This window comes from Abramis brama, assembly GCF_963993115.1.
Source record: "Abramis brama genome assembly, chromosome: 10".
In the NCBI taxonomy this organism is placed as follows: Eukaryota; Metazoa; Chordata; class Actinopteri; order Cypriniformes; family Leuciscidae; genus Abramis; species Abramis brama.
In genome coordinates, this window is record NC_139972.1 from 16,484,039 (window position 1) to 16,508,014 (window position 23,976).

Genomic DNA, 23,976 nt, shown 5'->3' on the forward strand with positions numbered 1-23,976 from the left:
ACAGTGAAAATGTTAGTTATGGTACAGCAGATTAAAAAACATTTGAAAAAAAAAATGGAAAAATTGAAAGTCAACATGAAATGGCAATCGCAAATCAATTTACTTGCGTAATGAGAAAAAAAAATTGTAGGGAAGGACTTTAACTTTTTATCCACTGAGATTTCCCTGGATTGTGAAAAGTGGGTCTTGTCTCTATATAAAGGTGCAGTCACATAAGCAAAATTTCTGCAAATTTTTCGCAAGATGACTTTAAACTATTTTACAACAAATCTAGTTAAAACAGCCATCACAATATGATTCATACAAGTTATAGATATAAAATCTCGAATCTTCACTGCAGTGTTCACAGTGTAAGTGATGTGTCGTATCAGAACATGTAAGTGTTATTTAAAGCCCTTCCTGTGAAGTTCTCTCACCTGCGGCAGCCCTGGGGTGTCGCTGACTGATGTAGCACAACCCCAGCGGCACCGAGAAGCGGGCTGCTAATGAGACAGTCAGCCACTGCTCTGCATATGACACAATATAATGTGCTTTTCCACCACTAATCTCTTCTCTCTTCAAACTGTCGTGCTATATTTCCCCTCGGTTAATTCATTAAGGCCCCCTTGTCACGCCTGCCCTGACCTCTTTTCTGCTGTGATGATAGAGTGGGTCATGGTAATATACAGGCTGGTAAATTGAGAGAAAAAAAGCAATCTTTCATATTTATACACCCTTTCCTCCCAGAAAGTTCACATTCAAGATAATACACATTTTCTCTACACATTGCATTTTCTTCCCATTGTAACAATCAATATTGACTTTAGATTTTTTTTTTTTGGAGAGATCCAGAATCTACATAACAGGGTTGCTGATTAATAATATGATATATTACAAATTACAATATAATATAATATAATATAATAACATTATTTACGGTATACATATATATATATTAAGGTATAAGGTTTTTAACTCTATACTACTAGAAAAAGAAACAAAGAATGTGCATCAGATATGTACATTGCTTTTTTATGTTTTAACTAAATTAAGAAGTCAATGTAAATTTTATAGTTATTTATTATATTGTTATATTACAATGCTATCATATTTTGTGCAGGCAATTAGCTTATTTTCAAGCCCCAGCTGAGCCAGGAGTCCTTTCTGTGTGGAGTTTGCATGTTCTCCTCGTGTCAGCGTTGGTTTCCTCCGGGTGCGCTGGTTTCCCCCACACAGTCCAAAGACATGCAGGTTAGGTGTATTAGACAAGCCAAATTGGCAGTAGGAGTGTGTGAGTGTGTCCCAGTACTCTCGTATCTAGGTTGCGTCAGGAACGGCATCCGGTGTAAAACCTGTGCCAAATCCAATGTGTGTGTGCAGGTAATTTCGATGAAGCGAACCCTGCAAATGAGCGGGACTAACGCTAGGAAAATATAATTAGCTTATTTTGTTGTAAATAAAAAAAAAGCCTGACAATGTCACTGTTAAATACCTATAAGTATTGTGGTATTCCGCCATTTTTCTCACTGACAACTCATAAAGATTGGGGCTCAAAGAAAATCCCGCACTTTTGAGAACTTCTGAGGTTTGAATTGGTGGTGGCTATCATGTGCATTCAACTCGTAAATACAATCTTTCTGACATGGCTTGAACGCACCATGATGTGCCATCACAACGTGCCTCATCCAATCAGATTTCAGAGTTGGAACTATTTGTTTTATAATAATGAAGTGAAGTTGCTTAAGTGAGAACTCTTGGCTGTCATGTATAACTGTCAGGAAGTAAGGCTCTTCCAATCTGTCTTATCCAACCAAGAGAGAGAATGATATAGAGACAGACAGACTGACAGACACAAAGAAGCAGCTCAGACTCTGGGCTTATCCGCCACTTCCTCAAGAGTCCTGGTGCAGATGGAAACAAACTCTCAAACCCTCCAGAGAGAGGCAGCAACTAGAACATCTCAGATGCCTGGCAGCCACCACGGCATCTCAAAGGGTGTAAATAGCTCTGTCCCTCTACGTGACAGACACCAATTACATAAAACACCTCAAAGGCACACAAGACAAAGACTGAGATTTCAAACGCAGGCCTGGTGCTGCAGGCTGTTTAAGAGGTTGGAGGTGAAACTCACATTGCACGGTCAGGTAAGCTGAAGCAGAGGGGGATATACCCAGGCTGTTGCTAGGGCTGCAGGTGTATTTCCCAGCATCCTCCGGCTTCACTCTGTAGATAATGAGGGTTCCATCAATAAAGATGCGCACACGGAGCTTCAGATCACTGAAGGGAAGAGAAGATAAATGATCTGTTTGAAAAAATATCATTAAAAGCATTTGTACACAGAGAAGAATTGAAGCTGATATGATGTCTCATTACTATGGAAGCGTGTGTCTGGCTAGAGCACATAATACAGAGGATGATTCTGAGAAAGTAAAAAACAACAACAACAACAACTTGTACCTACTTTTTGTGAAAAATACAAGCCAAATTTGTTAAAGTCAAAATTACGAACATTTTGATAAAAAGCCGCAATTGTGAGATATGAAGTCACAGTTATGAGAAAGACACCACTGTGAGATATCGCAATTATGAGAAATAGACACATTTGTAAGAAATAATTACATAATGTAGTTGCAATTATGGGAACTACATACATTTGTGAGATATAAATTTGCAATTATGAGACAGACACATTTGTGAGATATAATGTCACAATTAAGAAATATAAAGAAATATTTGAGATATAAATAGAAGATAACCTTTTTATTTTTTACTCTAAGGCAGAAACAGCATTTAATACAATTCTAACTAAATGGCATTCAGCTGAATTTTAGCTTCTTAACCTAACTAGCTTTGGTTGATTTTACATTACATTTTATCTTTAACAAACTTTTTTTCCACGCACAAAAGAATTTTAATGAGATCAAATAATATTTGGCAGACCCCCTGCAGTATTGCTTCGGGCCCACTGAAGACTCTTTCTTTATAGATGTGTATGCCTTCAGAAAAAATTCTTCTGAGCAAATAAAATGTTTCTTTTTGAGGTTAATAGTGTTTTTACACTATGCTGAATGTTCCCGTGAACATCCGTCCACCCCTCACACTATTCTGGCCTGTTTCCACAGAGAGGAACAGACTACAGCCCTTGGTAGAGAGGTTCAATACGGCCACGCTTGGGGGAGTCAGAACAGAACAGCTCCTGGCTCGGCTTCAGATGATCAGCATGTTTTTTTAGGCATGTGATGACACAAGCACAGTGTCACAAGATGTTCCCATCCCGGCATAAAAACCTGCTGTGTGCGCCTCCACTGCGCTAGAATTTGCCTTAATGCAGCTGTATAGGGCTTGAGATTCAGGGATTCTGGGTCTAAAAATATATGTGGCTCTAATCTAAAACCATATGAATGTGGCAGACACACACAAAAGGTTTCTGTATTTCAAGACTCTGAGACTTGGCACAGAAGTGAACTCGATCATAACTTTACTTCTTGAAGTAGACGTTGTCTTCCTCCCAGAACCAAGTGTAGGTCAGGTTGCCAGGATACGCCTCTGCTTGGCACGTAAATTGGGCATTCTGGGAAATGTTAACAGTGATGTTCTCAGGTGGTGACACGATGTATGGAGGACCTGGTGGAGGCAAACAGTGATAGGGGTTATAGACAGACAAACAGGCAAGAACCAATTGTGAGCTATAAAGTTGCAACTAAAAGAAACAAAATTGCACTTGTGAGATATAAAATCAAAATTTAGTCTGGCTATCACCAGACCAAGCTCAGTCTTTTAAGATTGAACATTGGTCTGGGGAGTCTGCTATGTATTTTCTACTGCACAAGAGGCGTGATCAACGGGCATAGTTCAAATGACTCTACGCAATTGGATGGTCCTTCAACCAATCAGACCAACGATCCGGGTAACGTACTTTGCAGAGCGACGCGAAAACTCCAGGCAGGAAATGTGTAACCAAACGTGTTGTTCAGCGGTTTGCAGAAGCAGCAATGGAATCGAACGATTTTTGCAGGTTGTGCAAAAAAAACATGAAAGTTAGTGGTATTTACACCCACTAGAGCGATTTGTTTGCTAAAGAGAAGCCATTGAGCATCGTCGAGAGGTTAAAAGGAATTGGACTGGATTAAACCCGCCAATAGCGCGCCAGGTGGATAAGCCAGTTTGTGATTGGTTCCCGCAAATTTGTAAAGGAAGCAGGATAGATAAATGTACAGGTTTCCAGCCTGAGCTGCAGGGCGAAATCAAATCGCCGGCAGGGTTTACCCAGTCTAATCAAAATTATGAGAAAGTCGCAAGTGTAAAGTCTCAATTGCAGTGTGTGAAATAGACACATTTGTAACATACAAAAAGTTGCAATTGCAAAATATAGTTGCAATTATGAGAATCTTGCCAAACAAAGATAATAAGACTAATCGAGAACAACCAAATGCAACACAAGACTAATTAACACACCAATGAACCAGTGACAGGACCAAACAGAAGAATAGGACTACCTATGAATAGGCATAACCGAGTAAAAGCCGTGAAACAAAACCCAAAACTGCTACACTAGTATCTTATTTTATTTTTCTTTAGAATTATAATTCTTATTCACAAACCGGAGAAACAAGTTGTCTAAATAAGAGTAAACTCACCGCTAACATGCTATTTGAGAGCACATTCAAAACAAAATTAGAGGTGGTAGCTTTTTGCCCGCTAACTTTCTTTTTCTTAGCGTATTTATTGCAAACACATTTTGTGTTTGTTTATATAAACCAAGGGACCGGAATTATTGTCTGTGTTAATCGACCGCATGCCACAGATGTGGTATTCCTTCCAATTATCCTAATTCTCCTCAGTGTTTATCTGTATATAAACCTGTCTAATAAAGACAGCAAAGATACTACTGTCAGACCTTCCCACAGAGAATATTATCCTTCCCACATGAGGCTGTCACCGAAATTGGCAATAGACTCTTAATTAGACGTGTGGGTAGGCAGGAATGCTGTCGTGACACTCGGACCGCTATGAGATTTTTGAGTGCTCTGCAGAAAGGTACAGCGTGAACATTGCTTTTAGCACAAACAAACCTATGACTAGCTGTGAAATATCTTCTAATTTTAATGTGTAGACTACGCTCAGCTTCCTGGATGTGTCCTTAATGTGTGGTAAATGACACTGCATCTAAGGGGATTATTGACAGTAGCGTAGCTTTGCTTATTAATGAAATCGCGAAAGGCATCACTTGAAAGCGTCTAAAAATATCCCCGGCGTTGCTCACGCTTGTGTTATTGAAGCAGGTTTTAACTAGAGTGCCTCTCCGGAGGCTTCATGAGAATATTGCTTTTTGTAAAAACAATATTGCTAGTTTACTAAACAAAACAGCCCATGGCCAAGGCAATTTTGGCACGGCACAGTTCATATGTGTCTCCATCTGACTCGCTGGTGCTTAGACAAGAGCAGACGATTCCCTTCTAAATCACTCCAACTAAGGCTCTTAATTCCAGGTAGGGCAGACGATCTAGCTCTCAAATATGTCAGATGATCAAATATTATATTTTGTTTCGACGTTTATGTACTTTCTCAGGGGTGCGTTTCCCGTACAACAATGTAACTCGCTGATTAACAATCATAGTACGATGCCTCGTTGGAGAAACTAGCGTGGTTGCACCTCGGTCGTTTGAACCATATTGGTTCAACAATTTCTGTCGTTAACGTTGTCGCGCATGTGGAGGAACAATAACTTCTGCTTATGAATCTATTCCCCGAGATGCTGCTGTAATGAACATGGCATCTAATGACTACTTCACTCTTGTGTACCATGTCATTTTGCTTTATATTTTGTTTAATTCATCGAGGGTTCCCTCATACATCACACTCCGAAGTTCCCTTGTATAATTTTACACATAATAAAATGACTCACGGTGACAACGTTCACGGAAATAACTGAAATTATTATTTTTCTAATTATTCTTATTACAACATCTCACAGCAAAAGATCACAAAATAAGTCTAATGTATTTTAAGAAACTCAATGTCCAAATAAAAATGGGATTTTCAAACTGGGATGTGTTTTAGGGTTATTAAAGTTAACAAGATATTTCTTAAATATGTTTAAAAGCTGGTTAAAAATCATGAGATTAATCACGATTATTTTATTCTTTTGAAAGCCTTGTTTTAAATATTAACAACAAAAAAAAGATTTATAGATTTCATTACTTTAATAATACGCAGAAAAAAGATGTCAACGTAATGCAAAGAATATATTCTATAGTTCATTTTTGAATAATTAGCTTCGCCATTAATACTGTGACCAAAGCCAATTATTTTGGAAACAACTTCTTTATCATTTCAAGCTTAATATTTTTCACACACAGCATAAATGTGTCTTTATACATGAAATTACATAGACGTCACTAATTTTTGAGAAACAAAAAGTTTGAAAACCATGCATTAAAAATGATTTAAATATATTATATATAATATAATATTTATTATAAATCAGCCAGCCATTAGCAGGAAATGTAGAGAGTATGGATAAGAAGCTCCAGATATCCTGTACATGTCCTGGTGCTCTATGATCACACGTGTCCTCTAAATTCTCTGTTTCCCAGCGAAGGATGTGTTAGCGTGCTGCTCTGTATTCACAGCCATGCTCCACTGCCATAAATCTGACTGCAGTGAAAGCCACAAAGCCAATGACAGGCAGCTTGCTCATGTTTGCTGTCAAACTGTACACGGTCGACGGATAATAAACTGAACCACTTCATCATTCTGTACTAATGCTAAGGCCATATGGGGGGAGACTGTGGTACCAGTACCAGGTGCTGACTCAAAGTGAATGATGATTATTCTTAAAGTCATAAGAATTAAAAAGTCATAATATGACAAAAGGTTTAATCTTTTACTTTTTGTCAACTTCAATGTTTTAAGTCAAAATTTCAACATTTTTGCCATAATTATGACTTTTGTCATTTTTATTTATTTTATTAAGATTTAACACAAAAATGAAAATTAGCCCATGATTTACTCACCCTCAAGTCATCCTAGGTGTATATGACATTCTGCTTTCAGACGAATACAATCAGAGTTATATTAAAACATATCCTGACTCTTCCAAGCTTTATAATGGCAGTGAAAGGCTGTTTCTGTTTTGAAGTCCATAAAAGTGCATCTATCCATCATAAAAGTGCATCTATCCATCATAAAAGTGCTCCACACGTCTCCGGGGGGTTAATAAAGGCCTTCTGAAGCGAAGCCATACTCAGTACTTCTTCCACCACTGAAATCCTGACAATAATTTTTAACGGCAAAAGAGGGTTTGGGCTGGTGCAAGCTGTTAGTAAATCTGGCCCATAGTATCTCATAATTTCTATCTCATATTTATTACTTAGTATCTCAATTTCCACTTTTTGTGAATTTATGACTGGTGTATGTCATAACTATAGTTTACTAGGGATCGGAACTGACACAAATTTCACGATTCGATTTCGATTTCAATTCAAATTCAATTTGATTTGATTTGATATTGATTCATTTGAATATATATCAAGCACAGTACACGGCAAATTTTCTCAAGGAAAGAAAATCTCTCAAATAATGCTGTACACTTTACAGGGAGTCAGTTGGTACTACATTACTGTATTAAGGACACAAGGAAGTTAAAGTTATAATATTAACTTTATAATTACATAATTCAGTTTCTACTCCAATTCGTTGTTTGAAATATAAACATTTAAATGGTGGCTGTCATAAAATATGATTAATTTATTCAAACATACATTAAATATTGAAGAACAGTAAAATATATAATGAATATAGAGCATAGTATATTTAGCGAAATGCTCCTGTCTAGAGTTCATTTAGCTGACTAACAAGCTTGAATGGTTTTTCTGAGGAAAATGTAACATTACATGACATTTTTTACAAGCTGTTTTATTGAAGTCTTTCTCTGGTTGAAACACTGCAATTACATGATGAGACATGATAAGGATTTCGGTAAATTGTACTGTATCCTTCAAAATACCTTCTGATGTTCATTAATGTTTATTTCGTGCTGTAAAGATGATCCGTTCACGTGCGCTTGATCTGGGGGTCTTGATCTAAGACAGAGGGTCTTAAATATCCGAGATATTAAAGAGATCTCCACTCCATTTTCCTTTCTTATGGATCACCAACTAGACCAGCACAAGCCCAGCACAAACTAGTCTGACCACCAGCATCGAAATTCAGTAAGGAAGTAAGGAATATCAGCAGTTATGATGAAGATATATAAAATCCTCGTGTGAACTACAGGCAAATAAATAAACAAGCCACTCTGAAGGTGTGTATACAAGGCACAAGTGGTAACCGTAAACCCACAGTATATCAACTCCATCGCTCTGAGCAGGGCTGTAAACAGCTTCTACTGGAAGGCTCCATTAGGAGCTGAGTGACAGGAAGTGATCTATGCAGATGGAGCGGGCTGAACGTATTGACTGCGGCAGATGTGCTTAGAGTGACGAGACGTAAAGGCCAGACTTTGACAACACTGATGTGTCCATACGCAGATTCACTAAAAGAGACTAATTAACCAGGGAGCACAGAGGGATTCGCATCTTTGCAGCTAGTATTGACGGGACGGGATGACCACAGTAGCAAGTAAAAGGACAAACATTGACCATGAAGGACGTTTTCTGGCTTCTCCCGACTATCAGTACCGGAAATTTCCTTTCTGTGTATTAGATGCACCTGTTTATTGTATATGTATCTAATTTCTGGAGAAGGAAAGTCAATGGATATGTGTTGCACCACAGATATTGCAGACCTCACCTTGCACCAGCAGGCGGGTTGTGTGTAGCGCCTCCCCCTGGTCACTGTGGGCACGGCAGCTGTAGGCACCCCGGTCCTCCCGCGTGATGGCCTGCACTGTCAGACTGCCGTCAGTCACCTACAGAGAGATCACAAGCAAAAACATGGGTTCAAAACACAAATCTAACATATTATATATATATATAATATAATTATAAATGCAATATAATATAATATAATATACACATCATATTCAATTTTCATTTAATACAAAAAAGTATGGCAATAACTCTTACAATAATGTTAAAGGAACACTATGTATCTTTTCAACCTTCATAATATATTTCCAAGACCCTTGTGATGGTACATCGACTTACAATAGGTTGAATGACACGTCTGCCATAGCCTGACGGGGTCTGTATCGGTTTTACTGGCACTGCGTAACTTTGGGGTTCGGGTAGTAACCCAAGCACAAAAAGAACTACAAAATTCGACTGCTTTACGGCATACGTCACTTCCCCCACCACTTCCTCAAATTTGGACGTGAGCATTTATATACTGTCTATGGACGTGAGAGGCCAACCAGCGTTTGTTTTCGGCTTTCGTGTGTATGTTTTTGTCATGGGGGCTGTTTACACCTGGCCACTTCATGCGTTTTCTCAGATCGGATAGCTATCCGATCGTGAAAAGACCAGGTGTAAATGCCCTCCGAAACGCATTCGAGACGGATTTGAATCCGATCGCTCAAACCTCTTCAGGAGGAGGTCTGAGACGCATTCCAGACGAAACTGGACAAGTGTAAATGCATCTGGTTGTTGAAACCACATATGTAAATTGTACTCCTCCCAAAAATGCTAAAAAAGAGCGTGTTATAGGCTATATGTTATATCCAGATATGACGACGCTACTGGAACGCGCATCACCGCAGATAAGCAACTGAGCATATTCATCAAGACAACGTGCAAACTATCGCAAATCAAAGTGAAAGTAAGTCGCAGACGCTTATCACACAATCATCATCATTAAAAGTAAAGAAATGAAGTGATCTTACCAGGGCTGTTACTGCTCTCTCTTATTGCGGTCTTTGATTTTGAAATTTTAGCTGATGATCAATAAAATGCAGCTCCATTAAATCTGCATATAGCGCGAGAATTGAAGATCGGATTTAAATCCGTTTTGCAAAAAAACATTTATGTGACCAGGTGTAAATGGAATCGTTTTGATAAATCAGAAATCCGATCTGAGAAAACGCATGAAGTGGCCAGTAGGGGTGTGACGGTTAGTATATAACCGTGAGACCGACAGTTATAGTTGAACACCGTCATTACAACTCTATAACCGCCAAAACCGTGTTATTAAAATATTTTTTTACAAACATTTTTTATCATAGAGAATGTTTAAATACGAATTAAACAATTGTTAACAGTCTGTGTTATTAATGGTCTACGTCGTTTCCAACTGTATTTGATTCTTTGCCAAGTACCCCCTGACCGACCGACCGACTCTTTTGAGATAGAAATAAAAGCTATGATATAGTGATGTGCCATCATGAGATTTATTAAACAAATGAAAAACATTTGCAATAATAAACATTAGCAATGAACATTTGCAATCGGGAGACATGGTTTTTACCACTTAATGAAGTTTTGTTTTGTAAATCGTCAGACATGATTTTTACCACTTCATTAAGTTTTTCTTTAAAGCGAATTTCGTTTTGTACAAATTATATCTTAATTTTAATAAATGTTTCATCAACCAATTGCATGTATTTAATAAATAAAAAGGAGACAAAAATAGGAGACAATATAATAACCGTGACATTGAGGCGACGGCGCGCCGCGTTCACTTGCATTGCATTGTGAAGTAGAGCGCATCTCATCGTAAATGAATGAAACTCAGCGTATGCCTATGGCTCATACATTAGCATTAAATATCTTTGCTGCATCCTTTCTAGAACAGACAAGGGCTTTCTTGCGGCTCGCATCAGCAGAGCATTGCATCGTCCATAGACCGCAACACGGATGGCGGGCGGGTGCGGCTTTGAAATCTGGTTAAAAAACGTTGGTACGGATGATGAGTTTTGTGACGCGGTTGCGGAAGAACTAATACCCCATCCGCGTATCTCTATTGATAACAACATTGAACACTACACAAATATTAGTTTTATTCAAACTAAGTTGTCCTATAACAGACGAACGTCGCAACTTGCTTTCGATTATCAGAGCTGTTAACAGACTTGCTAACAAACACTCGTTTCTCTTACGTGTTTTTTGCGTTATGTTTTATTGCCTAGCTTGCCTCACGAACTAGTTTGCCAGCTGAACTCAGGTGTTGTGAGGTGTATTTATCACGTAGTCCTGAGGGATATCAGACGACGCTGTTGGGGGGTGGGGGGGTGGAGGGGTATTTACGACAGTGCAAGTATTCCAAAGCGACTCTAGGGGTCGCTTTTTGACAAAAACACAATTTCTCCACAGTGTGCCTTTAATTTCAACATTTACTACTACATTATTAAAATCAAAAGTTGTATTTGTTAACCTTAGTTAATGCACTGTGAACTAATATGAACAAACAATAAATGACTGTATTTTTGATTAACGAACTAACATCGAGCAATACATTTGTTATAGTATCTTTGTTAATGATGTTTCTAAATAAGACCTTACTGTAAAGAGTTAATAAATTGTCAAAATCACATTTATAATATAGTTTAAAAATAATATTATAATATAATATTAATATAATAATATAATAATATTATAATTTTTAGATAATAAATATTGAATACAATTTTTGTTAATTTAATTTTAACAATTAACATTTTGTGCTTTCTAAAGGCCGATTGGAAATTGACAGCAATTTTTTTAACAATAAAAAATAAATAAAAATTAAAAAAACTAACCACATGACATTTATTATACTTTTACTTCTGCATATATGTATTTATTTCTACTAAAAAGTATAGCAATAAAATTGTTAAAACTTGTAAATGTATAAACATGTATAAAATAGAGCTTCAATTGATATTTTAATTTAATTTTAAATGAATGTTAAAATCAGACTATTTAAACTAAATTCAAGGCCTTATTGCATTAGATGTTGCATTTTAATAATCATATTTCAAGCAACGTTGAAGTGTAAAAAGAGATTATGCATTATGTGCGCTTTTTGTAACAAACCAATTAAAATATCTCAGTTTCCACATCTGAGTCTGAGAGTGCAGTTGCGTCTTCCCGAACAGCACACGGGTGACATGAATTATTGCGTAGGTTCCTGACAGGACGTTTTAGAAAAGGAGTGGGTCGCGTCTTATTCCCTGCACGTCAATTGCTTTAGCCAGAGGAGACTGGCCTTATTGTTCCTCCCACACAATATCCCAAGGTGTGTCAAGTCCTGCTGGACGGTTGACACAATCCTCTCGGCCTGTTCCATCACAATCCTGTCGCTGACAGACACATCACACTTGATGACCCAGACGAGAGGAGGTAATAAACTCTCTCAAACACTGTGTGTGTGCAGAGAGATCTAATTTAAACACACTGCTGTGGAGGAGGGCAGGGTGAGAAACAAGCTCTGTGCATCGAGACAAGACATCTGTGCCTCTTGCTCTTTAGTGTGTGTGTTCCTTCATCACATTCCTCCATTTCTCTAACTTCTAGCCATGGAAGCAGGGAAAAGAATGGAGGACCACCGGCCTCCTCACCACTGTTCTTAAAGGTGAGGTCACGACACACTTCTTTTGAGTAAATGTCTGGGACTGTGGCTGGTTAGCAGTGGGAACCGCTTTTAAAAGTAAGAGCCAAGAAGCTGAAGCAGAGTGCTTTCTCCTCACAGAAGAAATAATTAAATATAGATTTGATACAATCTAATTGCAGCCGAATCGAGATTAATCACAGCGTATGGGGCAATTTACTAAATGTGACAGAGAATTGCTTAGGCTGCTGCCAGCATTTACATTCACTGACATAAAAGTCAAGTGGGATTGTTTATGTGGAGTTTCGGGATTAAGCATATACGGCTCTTTTCTCAGAGATACTTTTTTAATCAATTCTAATAATTATTTTTTCATTCAAATAAAAATTAAATAAAAAAGTAGCTGGTGCTACATTAAAATAAATGCCATTTTGAAATTTTGTTTTATAATGCAGACATTCTAATGCTGTAATACATTTATGTTAAAACAATAATTGTAATATTAATAATAATTAATTACATGCAATTTTATTATGCTATTTACATAATAATATTATGCTATTATATATATATATAAAATGCAAAATACATAATTAATAATCATTTAAATATAACATTAATTTGTTTAATATTAATAAACAATAATTCATTAATCTTTTTTTTATGTTTTGTATGAAAGGTTTGCCGCTATAATAAATGCCACTCGATTTGATATTTTATTATATCATGCAAAGACATGCTGATTTATAATAATTTGAATATTTTTTTAATTAAAACAATTATAAATAAAAAGCATTATGTAACAAAAAAATTCAAATTTTGTTTGAAAAGTTAGCTTTATATAATTATATATATATATATAACAATAATATTTTAATTGTATAAATTCATTCTGCTAAAGACATGATAGTCTTTAAAAGTAATTTAATTAATTTAGTTAATAGTTAAATTCAATAATTAATAAATAGATACAAATATTTTGCATGTTTGCAGCTATAATAAAAAATACCACTGTGTTTGGTATATTGTTATATAATGCAAAGACCTTTCGGGAATACGCTCCACAGCGCTGTGAAGCGATGCCACTGGGTTGGAGAATAACCTTGCTAAGAGCGGCCATGAAAGAAAAACAGCAGCCAGCCATCACTTCCTGTTCATCAGTCGCCGGTGAGTAAGAGTGGCAGGCAGAATACGGCAAATGGCATTCAAACACGCCTCGTGTAAATGCTAGCTGTGACCAAAAAAACGCTGGGAAATGCGGAACAAGACGAATGCAGTGCAGGTGGCTGTAGTCTAGAACAGATGAAAGCAAACATTCAGATGTAAGACAGAAGCAGCTACACTGTCTCTCTTGTCTTTTATTTGTCTGTTTCCTCAGGGATATCTCCTCAGATGTGCTGAGAGGCAATGCCTACTGGAGCCAGACTGACTGCCTGTTCTGTCAAATCCTGCGCCGCCTCCTCCCCTGCATCCTGCATGCAGTGTAAGTTGGAAACACGCTTGTCAGTTTTTCTCCATTCCCACTGCAGGCGTGTGCTCTTCAACTGTCAGACCCTCGACGCGGGCCCTGACTGACGGAGCCTTTTCTTACAAATAGCTTGTGATGATTCACGCTTCCATTTCCAAAAGAAAAATGAGACAGAACGATTCACTGCAGATCAAAATAACGGCTAGACTAAATTCACAGTGGTTATATTTGGAGACAAAAGTACATTGTCAATGTTCTACTTTATCAAGGCAGCAGCTAACCAAAATGAAATGCTACATCATCATCATCTGATAAATTGTTCACACGCAATGAGTTTTGACCATCTAAACAAATTTAAAACAAGATAAATCTACTTAATCTATAAAACAATATAATATAATATAATATAATATAATATAATATAATATAATATAATATAATATAATATAATATATCTCATTTTTAATTTTCTTGGTTTCTGCATTAACTTCATATTTTCAAGATTTCATTCTAAAATGTGCGGTTATATGATTTGTTTAAGATGTTTCTTATGCTCACCACCATTTATTTGATCAAACTACAATAAAAACAGTAATATTATTACAATTATTTTTTTTTTCTATTTTAATATATTTTAAAATGTAATTTATTCCTACATTTTCAGCATCATTACTCCAGTCTTCAGTCACATGATCCTTCAGAAATCATTCAAAAATCCTGATCTGGGGCCAGTTGCATAAACAAAGCCATTATGTTAAGACTGTCTTAAGAACTAGTATGACCATAGCTGTAGTTAGGTGTAATCAGTCTTACTTTTCAGTTATCAAATTAGACCAATCTACGTCTTTATGTAACTTGAAAAACTTATGAATAGTCTTAAAGAAAAAAATATCATGACTAACTTGTAAGACTAGTGCTTAATATTTGTGTGGAAAACATGATACTTTTTTCAGGGTTCTCTAATGCATAGCATTTATTTCGATTACAAATCTTTTGTAACATTATAAATGTCTTTACAGTCACTTTTGATGAATTTAATGAATTTCTTGTTGAATAAAAGTAAAGTATTAATTCCTTTCTTGCTTCTCAAATAAATGATTCTAGTTTTAGTTATTTTTTACTGGAAAACAAGCCAAAAACACTGAAAAGCAAGAGCACAGTTACCATGTATTTCTTGTTGCTGGTCAGCTGATCCCCCTCTCTCAGCCAGGTGACCACCGGCTTGGGGTTTCCAAAGGCAGTGCAGGTCAGAGTAATGCTGCCACCCTCCCTCGCCTCCACGTACTGCGGTGGCGTGTCCGCGAACGTAGGGGGCGCTGGAAGAGAAACAAAGGACAGGTTCAGTATAGATTCTTATATATTTAATACTCTCACGTGTTCAGGACCCCATAGAGAATGTGTAAGGCTCTCTGTTAAGTTCTGCAGCCACAGAGAACAACCACTAGGTACCAGTATCATAGTCTTGCGTAGCCAGACCTTCAGACTGATGGCAGAAGGTCTCGACTCTATCACAACTTTTCTTGGCCAAGGACCACCCAAGAGGACGTTTGACTGACATGCAAAGCAACCAATCACAGTTCGTTTTGTTCCGCGTCATGTTTAAGGGCGTGGCAATATAATGTCGATGTCCCTACAATAACAGACCAGCGTGCATCTAATAAATGATTCATTCAAGAATGTTTTGCAAGTTTACTGCAACAATGTAGCTGCGAACTTCACATACTTTTGAAAATCCAGCGTTTAGTTGGTCCTGGTAAGTGCTCATTGTCACAGTTGTTTACACAACGGCGTTCTTCTTCCACGAGGGGTTTTGGCGTCACGGCATTTGTTGCCAGGCGGACCGTTAAAGAACACGACACACACGTCTCGTGGACATCCTATAGAATTCAACCAATCAGATTGCGACTTCGAAACTCCTGAAGTGTTTCCAGAAAAGTGTGCCATATGCATCAGGCATTCAGCCAACGGTCCGTGGGCTTGGCGTCTGAGGCTGAGACTACCAGTATCATCCAGAATGTCAATGCAACATCTCAATGCAATCTGCAGTAGTAGCTAAAAGTGTTATGAAAGTTGACCACCGCCTCTACTGCACAAAAAACTCCCACTACAAGTGAAAGTGAACGTTTCATGTAAAAGGGCCTTTAGTGATTGCTAGGTGTTTGTTTACTCACCCAACCCCAAGTCCCTATTATGTGATTCAGGCCCCTTTTTCAGTGAAAGTCTATGGGCTTGTATCATTGTTTTGCCACCAATCATAACACATCTGATCACAGTGAATGTGTAAAACATTTCAGCATAATTGCGCATAATCACACCTATCTTACAGGTATAAACAATCTCTAGGACTATGTGTTGTGCACTTTCAGCAATGAAATCCTAACTTCCTGCATGTGGGTCACTGTTAGCCTATAGCAGTTTTGCTTTCAACAGCGCAAACACCTGGTGAAAAACAAACAAAGCAAGCAATTAATGCCTCTGAACATCTGTCCATCTGTGCCTACCATGAGCTTTTTCATCCACGCTACAATCTGTTGCAGGATAAACACAAGGGAGAAGAATTTATAGCCCAAAACATCTTGCTCATCCAATCTCTAAAAATATATATACATATATATTCCCTAGGGATGTATCACAATGGTTGACTAATCCAGCACAAAACTAGTCCATTATTGACATTGACTAGTTTATCTGGATTTTTCCTTGCATCTCATTTTAGTTTTGATATTTTTAGCAGCAGTGCTAATTAGTGTGCTGACAGCATAGCAAGCAGTTTTCACAGTAAAACTTTTCAGAAACGTTGCGTTTTAATTGAAAGCACTTCCACTAGTCTTTGACTGTATCGCAGTGTTTTTGAGTTGTAAATAGCATTATGTTCCATTCCAACATACCCCAGATGTTTTTGAACTTGTCTGATGTGAATGCATCCTAAAGAAATGTCTCTTAAACTAGTCACGTAGGCAACCCACCACGTCAATTCGGACACCACGTCATTTTGCATATCCCTGATATTGACCAAAAGATTCTTTCTTGCTTGTTACCATTTCCATCTCTGTTTCTCTCTTAGGAAATCTCTTTGATAAACACTTGAAGGTACTTTACGGGACAAGCAAACTCACATCACACACCTGCCCTACTTTCTGGACTTGTCTCACTATGTATTTTCGGGAAATCTTGGGCTCACACGGCGCATGACAAACAGAAGACATATTTCAAAAGGCACTTGTCTGAAGGTCTTTCCGCACGGACAGATGGTCCGGACAGAGCTCACTGACTAGACACCCAAAGCCTCAAATTTATTTTTCTCTTACTCCAGACTTTAACTTCTGGCAAACAAACAAGCTTAGCTTTCACATACTGATTACGGTCTAATTAATAATACCTAAATAATATTATTCGAGAAGACAGATTTTATATACTGAGATATATTAAGCTAAACTAATTTGCTTTTGTAAATGAACCCTGCCAAAAATCTTCAATGAACCTGTAATGCAGCTTATTTGAGGAAATTGATGTATATATCCAGCAGTGAGGTTAAATGTTTCACTTTATAATGCGTTTCACATTGATGCTGACCTCCATATATATTGTAAAAAAAAAAAATCTGTGAAATTTACGTAAAATAAACGGCAGCTGTGGTTTTACCGTAAAAATATGGTTGCAAAATTCTAGGTTTTACAGATTTAACTTAAATTTACAGTAAAAAAACAGCAAAAAAAAAAAAAACGTATTTCATTAACTGATATAAATGTTAATTTACCAAGCTATTACCAATAGGTATCTAAGTCCTAAGTACTAATATATGGAAGTAAATTAATGCCAAATCTTTTTGAAATAAAAAAGCTTGTTGAATTGCACTAATTGAAAATAATATGCATTGCATTAACCATGCTTATAAATCTGAAAGGTGAATATGAATTATTGCATTTTTAATAATGAAAATGTGTGAAATGTTTTAAATTGAAATGTTCACAGCTTAAATATTCAACCATGTTGAATTTCAGCCCATAAAAATACAATGCATTAAAAGGCAATTAGCATTTTTTTTTTTTTCAATTAGTGCAATTCAACAAGCTTTTTTGTTTCAAAAACATTTGGCATTATTTTACTTCCATACTAATATCTGTTTTGAACCATTGTAATAAACTGACAACCACCAAAAACTGGTGGTGATAAGAAAGTCAGATGATGAATCAAATCTCATGACAAGCAGCTTTTCCACAAGCTGAGAAAGTATAAAAGGTGCAGTGTCATTCACATAAATACTTAACACCATCATTGTAACAAATCTAACACTAAAGTAATGCAATAAACATTCATTTAACAACATTTGATGTAACAAAACCCTAATGTACATAACTGATAAGAAAAACAACTACGAAGAAACAGCCATTTCAATGAAAACCAAATGTGAAGTGTCACACAGAGAATTCTGGGAATGTCAATTTACGTTTTGTTTTCATTGTAAATTATACGACTTGTTCTTTTTAACTTCCAAAAACTGTCAAATTTAACAGTATTTAACAGTACATTAAATGTAAAGTTAGATCTATTACAGGTATTCACTGTATATAATAAGGAAACTTACTGTTTTTACCGTAGCATTTTTACAGTACGTAAAATCACAATCATCTTTTACAGAGTAGAAGAAGACTGATCATATTTACAAATTGCTAATTAAGTAGATGATTTTTTTGCAGCATTCATACCAAAGTTCTCCATTGATCCTATTGACATCCATTGTATGGACAAAAAAAACTGAGACAGTCTTTTGTGTTCCAAGTCATCAAGGTTAAAACAACATGAGTAAGAGTAAATGATGAAAGAACTTTCGGTAACACTTAAGTTTGACGTCCAATTCTCAGTATTAACTAGTTGCTTATTAGCACTCATATTTCTAGGATATCGGCTGTTTATTAGTACTTATAAAGGACATATTAATGCCTTATTCTGCATGACCTTATTCTACATCCCATAATCCTACCCAATACCTAAACTTAACAACTACCTTACTAATTAGTTACCTAACTATTAATAAGCAGTAATTAGGAGTTGACTGAGGCAAAAGTCGTAGTTAATAGTTTGTTAATAGTGAGAATTGGACCCTAATCTAAAGTGTGACCGAACTTTCATCTTTTGGGTGAATTATTCCTTGCTTAAGGGAACATTCAATTGTGGATTCAAACCTGCAACCTTTAGGTTACCAACTCAGATTTTTAACCGCTAGGCGTCACCATAGTGGTTTAGATTGGCATTTAGTATCAGAAGCTAATGATCTGTGCCCGCTATGGGGTTGGGCAGGATGTTCTGAGAGAGACAAGTGTGACGGCCACACTGATGAAGGGCGGCTGTGTGATGACCTGAGCGTCTCCACAGAGCCACTACTGTTCTCTAAGCGGGTACATCTGCCTGGCTGACACCTGCTGGGTACACGCGGGCAGTCGGCCACCCTCTCACCCGTCCTGGCAGGAAGAACCGCCACTGTCCACACAGGATCCATACACAAGTGGATGCTAATATCGCCGGCTACAGGAAACCAGTGCTGTCAGGCTTTTCTGCCCTTGTGAGGCCAGACAGCACCTGCTCCAACAAAGACGCTTTTGGACAAGATGGGCAGTCGGAATACCAATGAACACCAGTGTTTCTTACCAAACTTTGAAGATAAGCTTATGCAGAGGATGAGTGTGAACAAGTGTTCATATCTGTGATGCAACTAGTTAACTGCACATTGAATGGTAAGTATTGATCATAATATGCTGTCCTTTCCAAAAAAATAATAATGTGACACATAAGTGATGAACAGTAACTGGAACAAAACTAGGCTGCACAAAACAAAACTACTTTGTATGCTATGTGCAAAGCAGAACTATATTTTCAGAACATAACTACAATGTGTAACGGACGTAGGCCAGTACGTGCTGTGCGTGTAAACTTCACTCCCCTGGCATCAAGAGGCACGCTAGCGATTAACGCTAACGGCTGCGGCCTTAAACGAAGCTAATCACCCCTTGTTAGCTTGCCCTCCTCCCACTCCAGAGACCCCGGCTCGAGTAGGACCGGTTATATTTGGTGCCGTGACCCGGATGGGAGTGAGGTTTGGGGGGGTGAGTGTAACGGACGAAGTCCAGTAAGAGCTGTATGTGTAAACCTCACTCCCCTGGCCTCAAGAGGCACTCAAGCAGCTGTGGTCTTTAGAGTCCTTGTTAACGCGGCCACCTCCCACACCGGAGACCCCAGTTCGAATCCCGCTCAGAGCGGGACGAGTAGGGCCGGTTACAATTGCGCAAAAAAATGATGGGGCCCTATCTTGCACCCAGCGCAATTGACTTTGTACAAAGACGCATGTATCATTCCTATTTTGCACCCGACGCACAGCAGACTTTTCCCTCGACAGACGCACGTGGGTAAATAAAGGAATGAACTGGTGCTCCCGGGGGCGGTTCAGCAAAAAGAGGATGCGTGTTCTGGCGCAAATGTTCCCTGGTGCTATTTTGCAGTTCCAGAAAACAATTCCTCTACAGACCAGGAAAAACTTAGTCTAAAGTCAGTGGCACGTTCAGATGCTATTTTAAGGGTGCATGCTGCTTGGCCATAATGTAGCGTGTGCACAACGTGCATACACTTTGCTTCTCTCATCTACACAGACGCAGCAGTTGACATTTTTGCAAACCAAACATAATTACGGAGGAAAAATATTCCACATGAGGGAAATCATTGTGGTGTCCATGAAGATGTGAAAAAATAGGCATAAATCTAGCTTACACATTTGCCAAAATTATAAATTATTATTAATTATTAAACGCCTGTTTAACCTAAGCTTATCTGGGTGGGTTTCTCCCATCCCCTTACAATGTCACTTCTCTGTCTTTTACAGCCCTGACGAGAACGTTGGTCTCCCCGACTGTGAACCGCTCCTGGCGTGCACCTGGCAAATCCGCCATTATAATAGCAAACCGCCATGGAACAAGCGCGCCTGCTCTTAAAGGGAATGTGAGATGATGCTCTGATTGGTTTATTTCACGTTACGCCCAAACCACACCTATGAGTAATGTAGCTACTTCAGGCCAACCCATTTTAGATTTGCGAGATCCGCCCACAAAGTTACTTGCGTTTCGCATTTGATACTTGCGTTTCAGATCGTTAAAATAGGGCCCATAGTGTGCAATACAACTCTAGACTAGCTAGACTGTGCAAAACAAAACTAGATCAGTTTACAACAGTGGTTCTCAAGATCAACAGAAAAAAGAAAAGAAAAAAACAGCTGTTGCAATGGCGTTCAAGTTCGTGAATAGCGGTTAGCACTCTGCCTTTATAAAGCGGCATCGGACGGCAATTACACTGAATCGTTCTTCTTCAGACCGTTGAATTGTCACCGTTGGAAAAAGCCCAACATAGAAGTTGCTCGCCATAGAAAAGCACTTTTATATATTGTTCATCCAAAGCATCTCTGAAATATTTAAATGTTTTTGTTTATTTAAATTAAAAGTTAAGTTCTGAACTATTATTCTCTCTTACTGTTATATGATTCAATGACATTACAAAGTGAAATTATGTGATTTTCTTTAAGTTTTAAAGGGGGGCACGACCAAAAAAGTTTGAGAACCTGACTGGTTTACACTACAAGCACTTAATGCTAAAACATAAATAAATAAAACAAATTATAACAAGCTATCGTTATCGTTCAGTCAGCAACAAATCAGGCAAGCACCATTTTGGTGGAAAAGGCATACCAAACCACGAAAGCAAGCAAAAGGTTTGTGATTAATAACCTTGATTTTAGAGTTATTTACTTATTACGTCCCACTGAAAACTTTGAAGTGTCCACATAATAAATGCACATGAAGCATTTCATCTCAAACTAACAAAGTCAGCAAATGGACTACTCCTGAGAGGATCATCTTTAAAGGCATGACAATGCATGCTTATTAAAAGTCATAAAATGGTTTTATCTCATAAGAGCCTAAATCTACTGGGAGGAGCAATATCTGCCTCTATCTTTTTAATTTCAGTCAAAGACTCTGCCATGGCTACAGGTCAATCACACATCCGCAATCGAAGCAAATGTAGTGAATTTCAAGCAGGCATTATGTCGTTTAGATTCAAAGCTGCCTTGCTTGCAAATCCAACCATGAGACATTTAGCCAAAAGGCTATTATACGTGCCTTATTGTAAAATGCCCTGACGACATATAAAAACCACACACACCATCTACACGCCGCAATCACTGATATCGACATTTCGGAAAGCAGAGCCAGGAGACTGTGTGTGAGGGGACGTGACTGAGTGAACTGGCGAACTGACCATGAATGCAAACGAGGGAGGGCATGAATAGCCGATGCGGCAGTAGAGAGGAAATAGGAAGCCATGAAATAAACCCTCACAGATGTTCGCACTAGCGTCGCCCGTCACAGCTGCACAGGTGACATTTCTCTGGCTGAAAAAAGATGAGGCAGACACTGAACTCATTCACCCTGGGCCAAAAACACACACATACACAAACAAACACCCCGCATGCAATAATACACCCTTCGCTTGCGCCTCTCGCTCGCTTGCTCGCTCACTCTCCCACCGCAGCTCTGAAATGGAGAAACGGCCACTGTGTGCACTTTCCAAATAAGTCACAGTGATTTCTGCAAGCGAACGGCTGTGGACTTTTAACATGGACGCGGGGTGCAGCAGACAGTTACCCTTGCTGGTGTCATTGTTTGAGGTTTGGAATATGCATGAGTCTCACCTCACAAGCATATGTTAAATATACAAATAGCCTGCACTTACAGAGAGCTGACAGCACTAATTATACTGTTCCTGTGGATGACACCTCAATGTCTGACAGCAGACAAATACATATCAGGTGCTGCTTCATTTCACAATGAATAATCAACTGAGATACAAATCACTGCAGCAAACATCCCTAGTGATAAAAACCTATACCAAAACGTATTTATTTCATACTAAGTATACTACAAATTCATTAACATATTTACTGGCATATCGCTTGAGACTTACTGATACATTATAATTAAATTTTATTTTGAGTAGGCCTACTTCTTTATTGCACAATTCACATTTCTGAATATATAGCCTAAAATGTATTTTAATATCACTATTAGTAAGGACATTATGATCACTGTATATCAGTCTTTAAATGAAAGATATTTAAAGAGTACCTAAAGGATACAATCAAATATAATTATATCTTTAGTTGGACCTCAGCACTACTTATGGATAACTATAGTGCATTAAGTACAAAATTAGTTGTTCCAATTTAGCAGACTTTAAGTATATCAGTTAAGTATACCAAAAGTGCAATTGTAGGGTATTTATATTAAGTAAATAATATTTAAATGCATTATACTTAGCATAAAATACATGTATTTTAAATACATTTTACTACTATGCATTTTACTTATTTATTTTTCACTATGGATGTACTCATAGCCATAGTGCTCATACTATGCAATAGTGAAAACAGCTAGCACTACTCTACTCGTAACTTCTATTATATTTCATTGTACATACATTTGTTTGATTTACTTCAAACAGTACGAAAGGAAATGACTTATTGGTCAGGTATAAAATTCCTTGCAAAGTAAAAACATGTTAGGGATGCAAATTCTATGGAAAAGTTTAGCAAACAAAACAAATCAAAACTAAAATGCCAACAATAATGCAAGTTCAAATGCACTGAATTTACTCAATTCCTCGTGTGCAACTTCAATCAGACGACCACATCATTGACTGCACACTTTCATCACTTCCTCTCTGCTGCTCTCCACTGAACACACACATATCTCACTTGGGGATGCAATTCAATAAATACACTATAAAGGGCCAACAAAGTTGCTTATCACCAACATATCAACACGGCAAACCCTAACGATTTCTCACAAACGTTACTTGAAGAGACAGTGGTTCTTTAATGACACCTTCCGCCACTGCAGCTCATACATGTAAAATTATGTACAATAAGAATCAGTATGCAGTGCAGCCAAATACAAAAGGCTCCAGTATTGGAATTAATCTGCCATGTCAGCACTTGATTTAAGCCTACAGCGGAGTTGTGATAC

The 23,976-nt window shown here is 37.7% G+C and overlaps 1 protein-coding gene across 6 annotated transcripts in view; it reads right to left on the minus strand.

Annotated features, from left to right (window-relative positions):
- igsf9ba (immunoglobulin superfamily, member 9Ba) overlaps window positions 1-23,976 on the minus strand; it is a 63,567-nt gene that overhangs the window by 15,147 nt on the left and 24,444 nt on the right. For all 6 annotated transcript variants that reach the window (XR_014607978.1, XM_084126630.1, XM_084126628.1 and 3 more), the window contains exons 4-7: window positions 15,077-15,228; window positions 8,773-8,890; window positions 3,462-3,603; window positions 2,111-2,256 (exon numbers count right to left, since the gene is read on the minus strand). Coding sequence is in view for 5 of the 6 variants with exons in the window: in XM_084126630.1 (XP_083982756.1) it covers window positions 2,111-2,256; window positions 3,462-3,603; window positions 8,773-8,890; window positions 15,077-15,228 (558 nt within the window). In the remaining variant the exon portion in view is untranslated. The remainder of the gene's footprint in view (window positions 1-2,110; window positions 2,257-3,461; window positions 3,604-8,772; window positions 8,891-15,076; window positions 15,229-23,976) is intronic.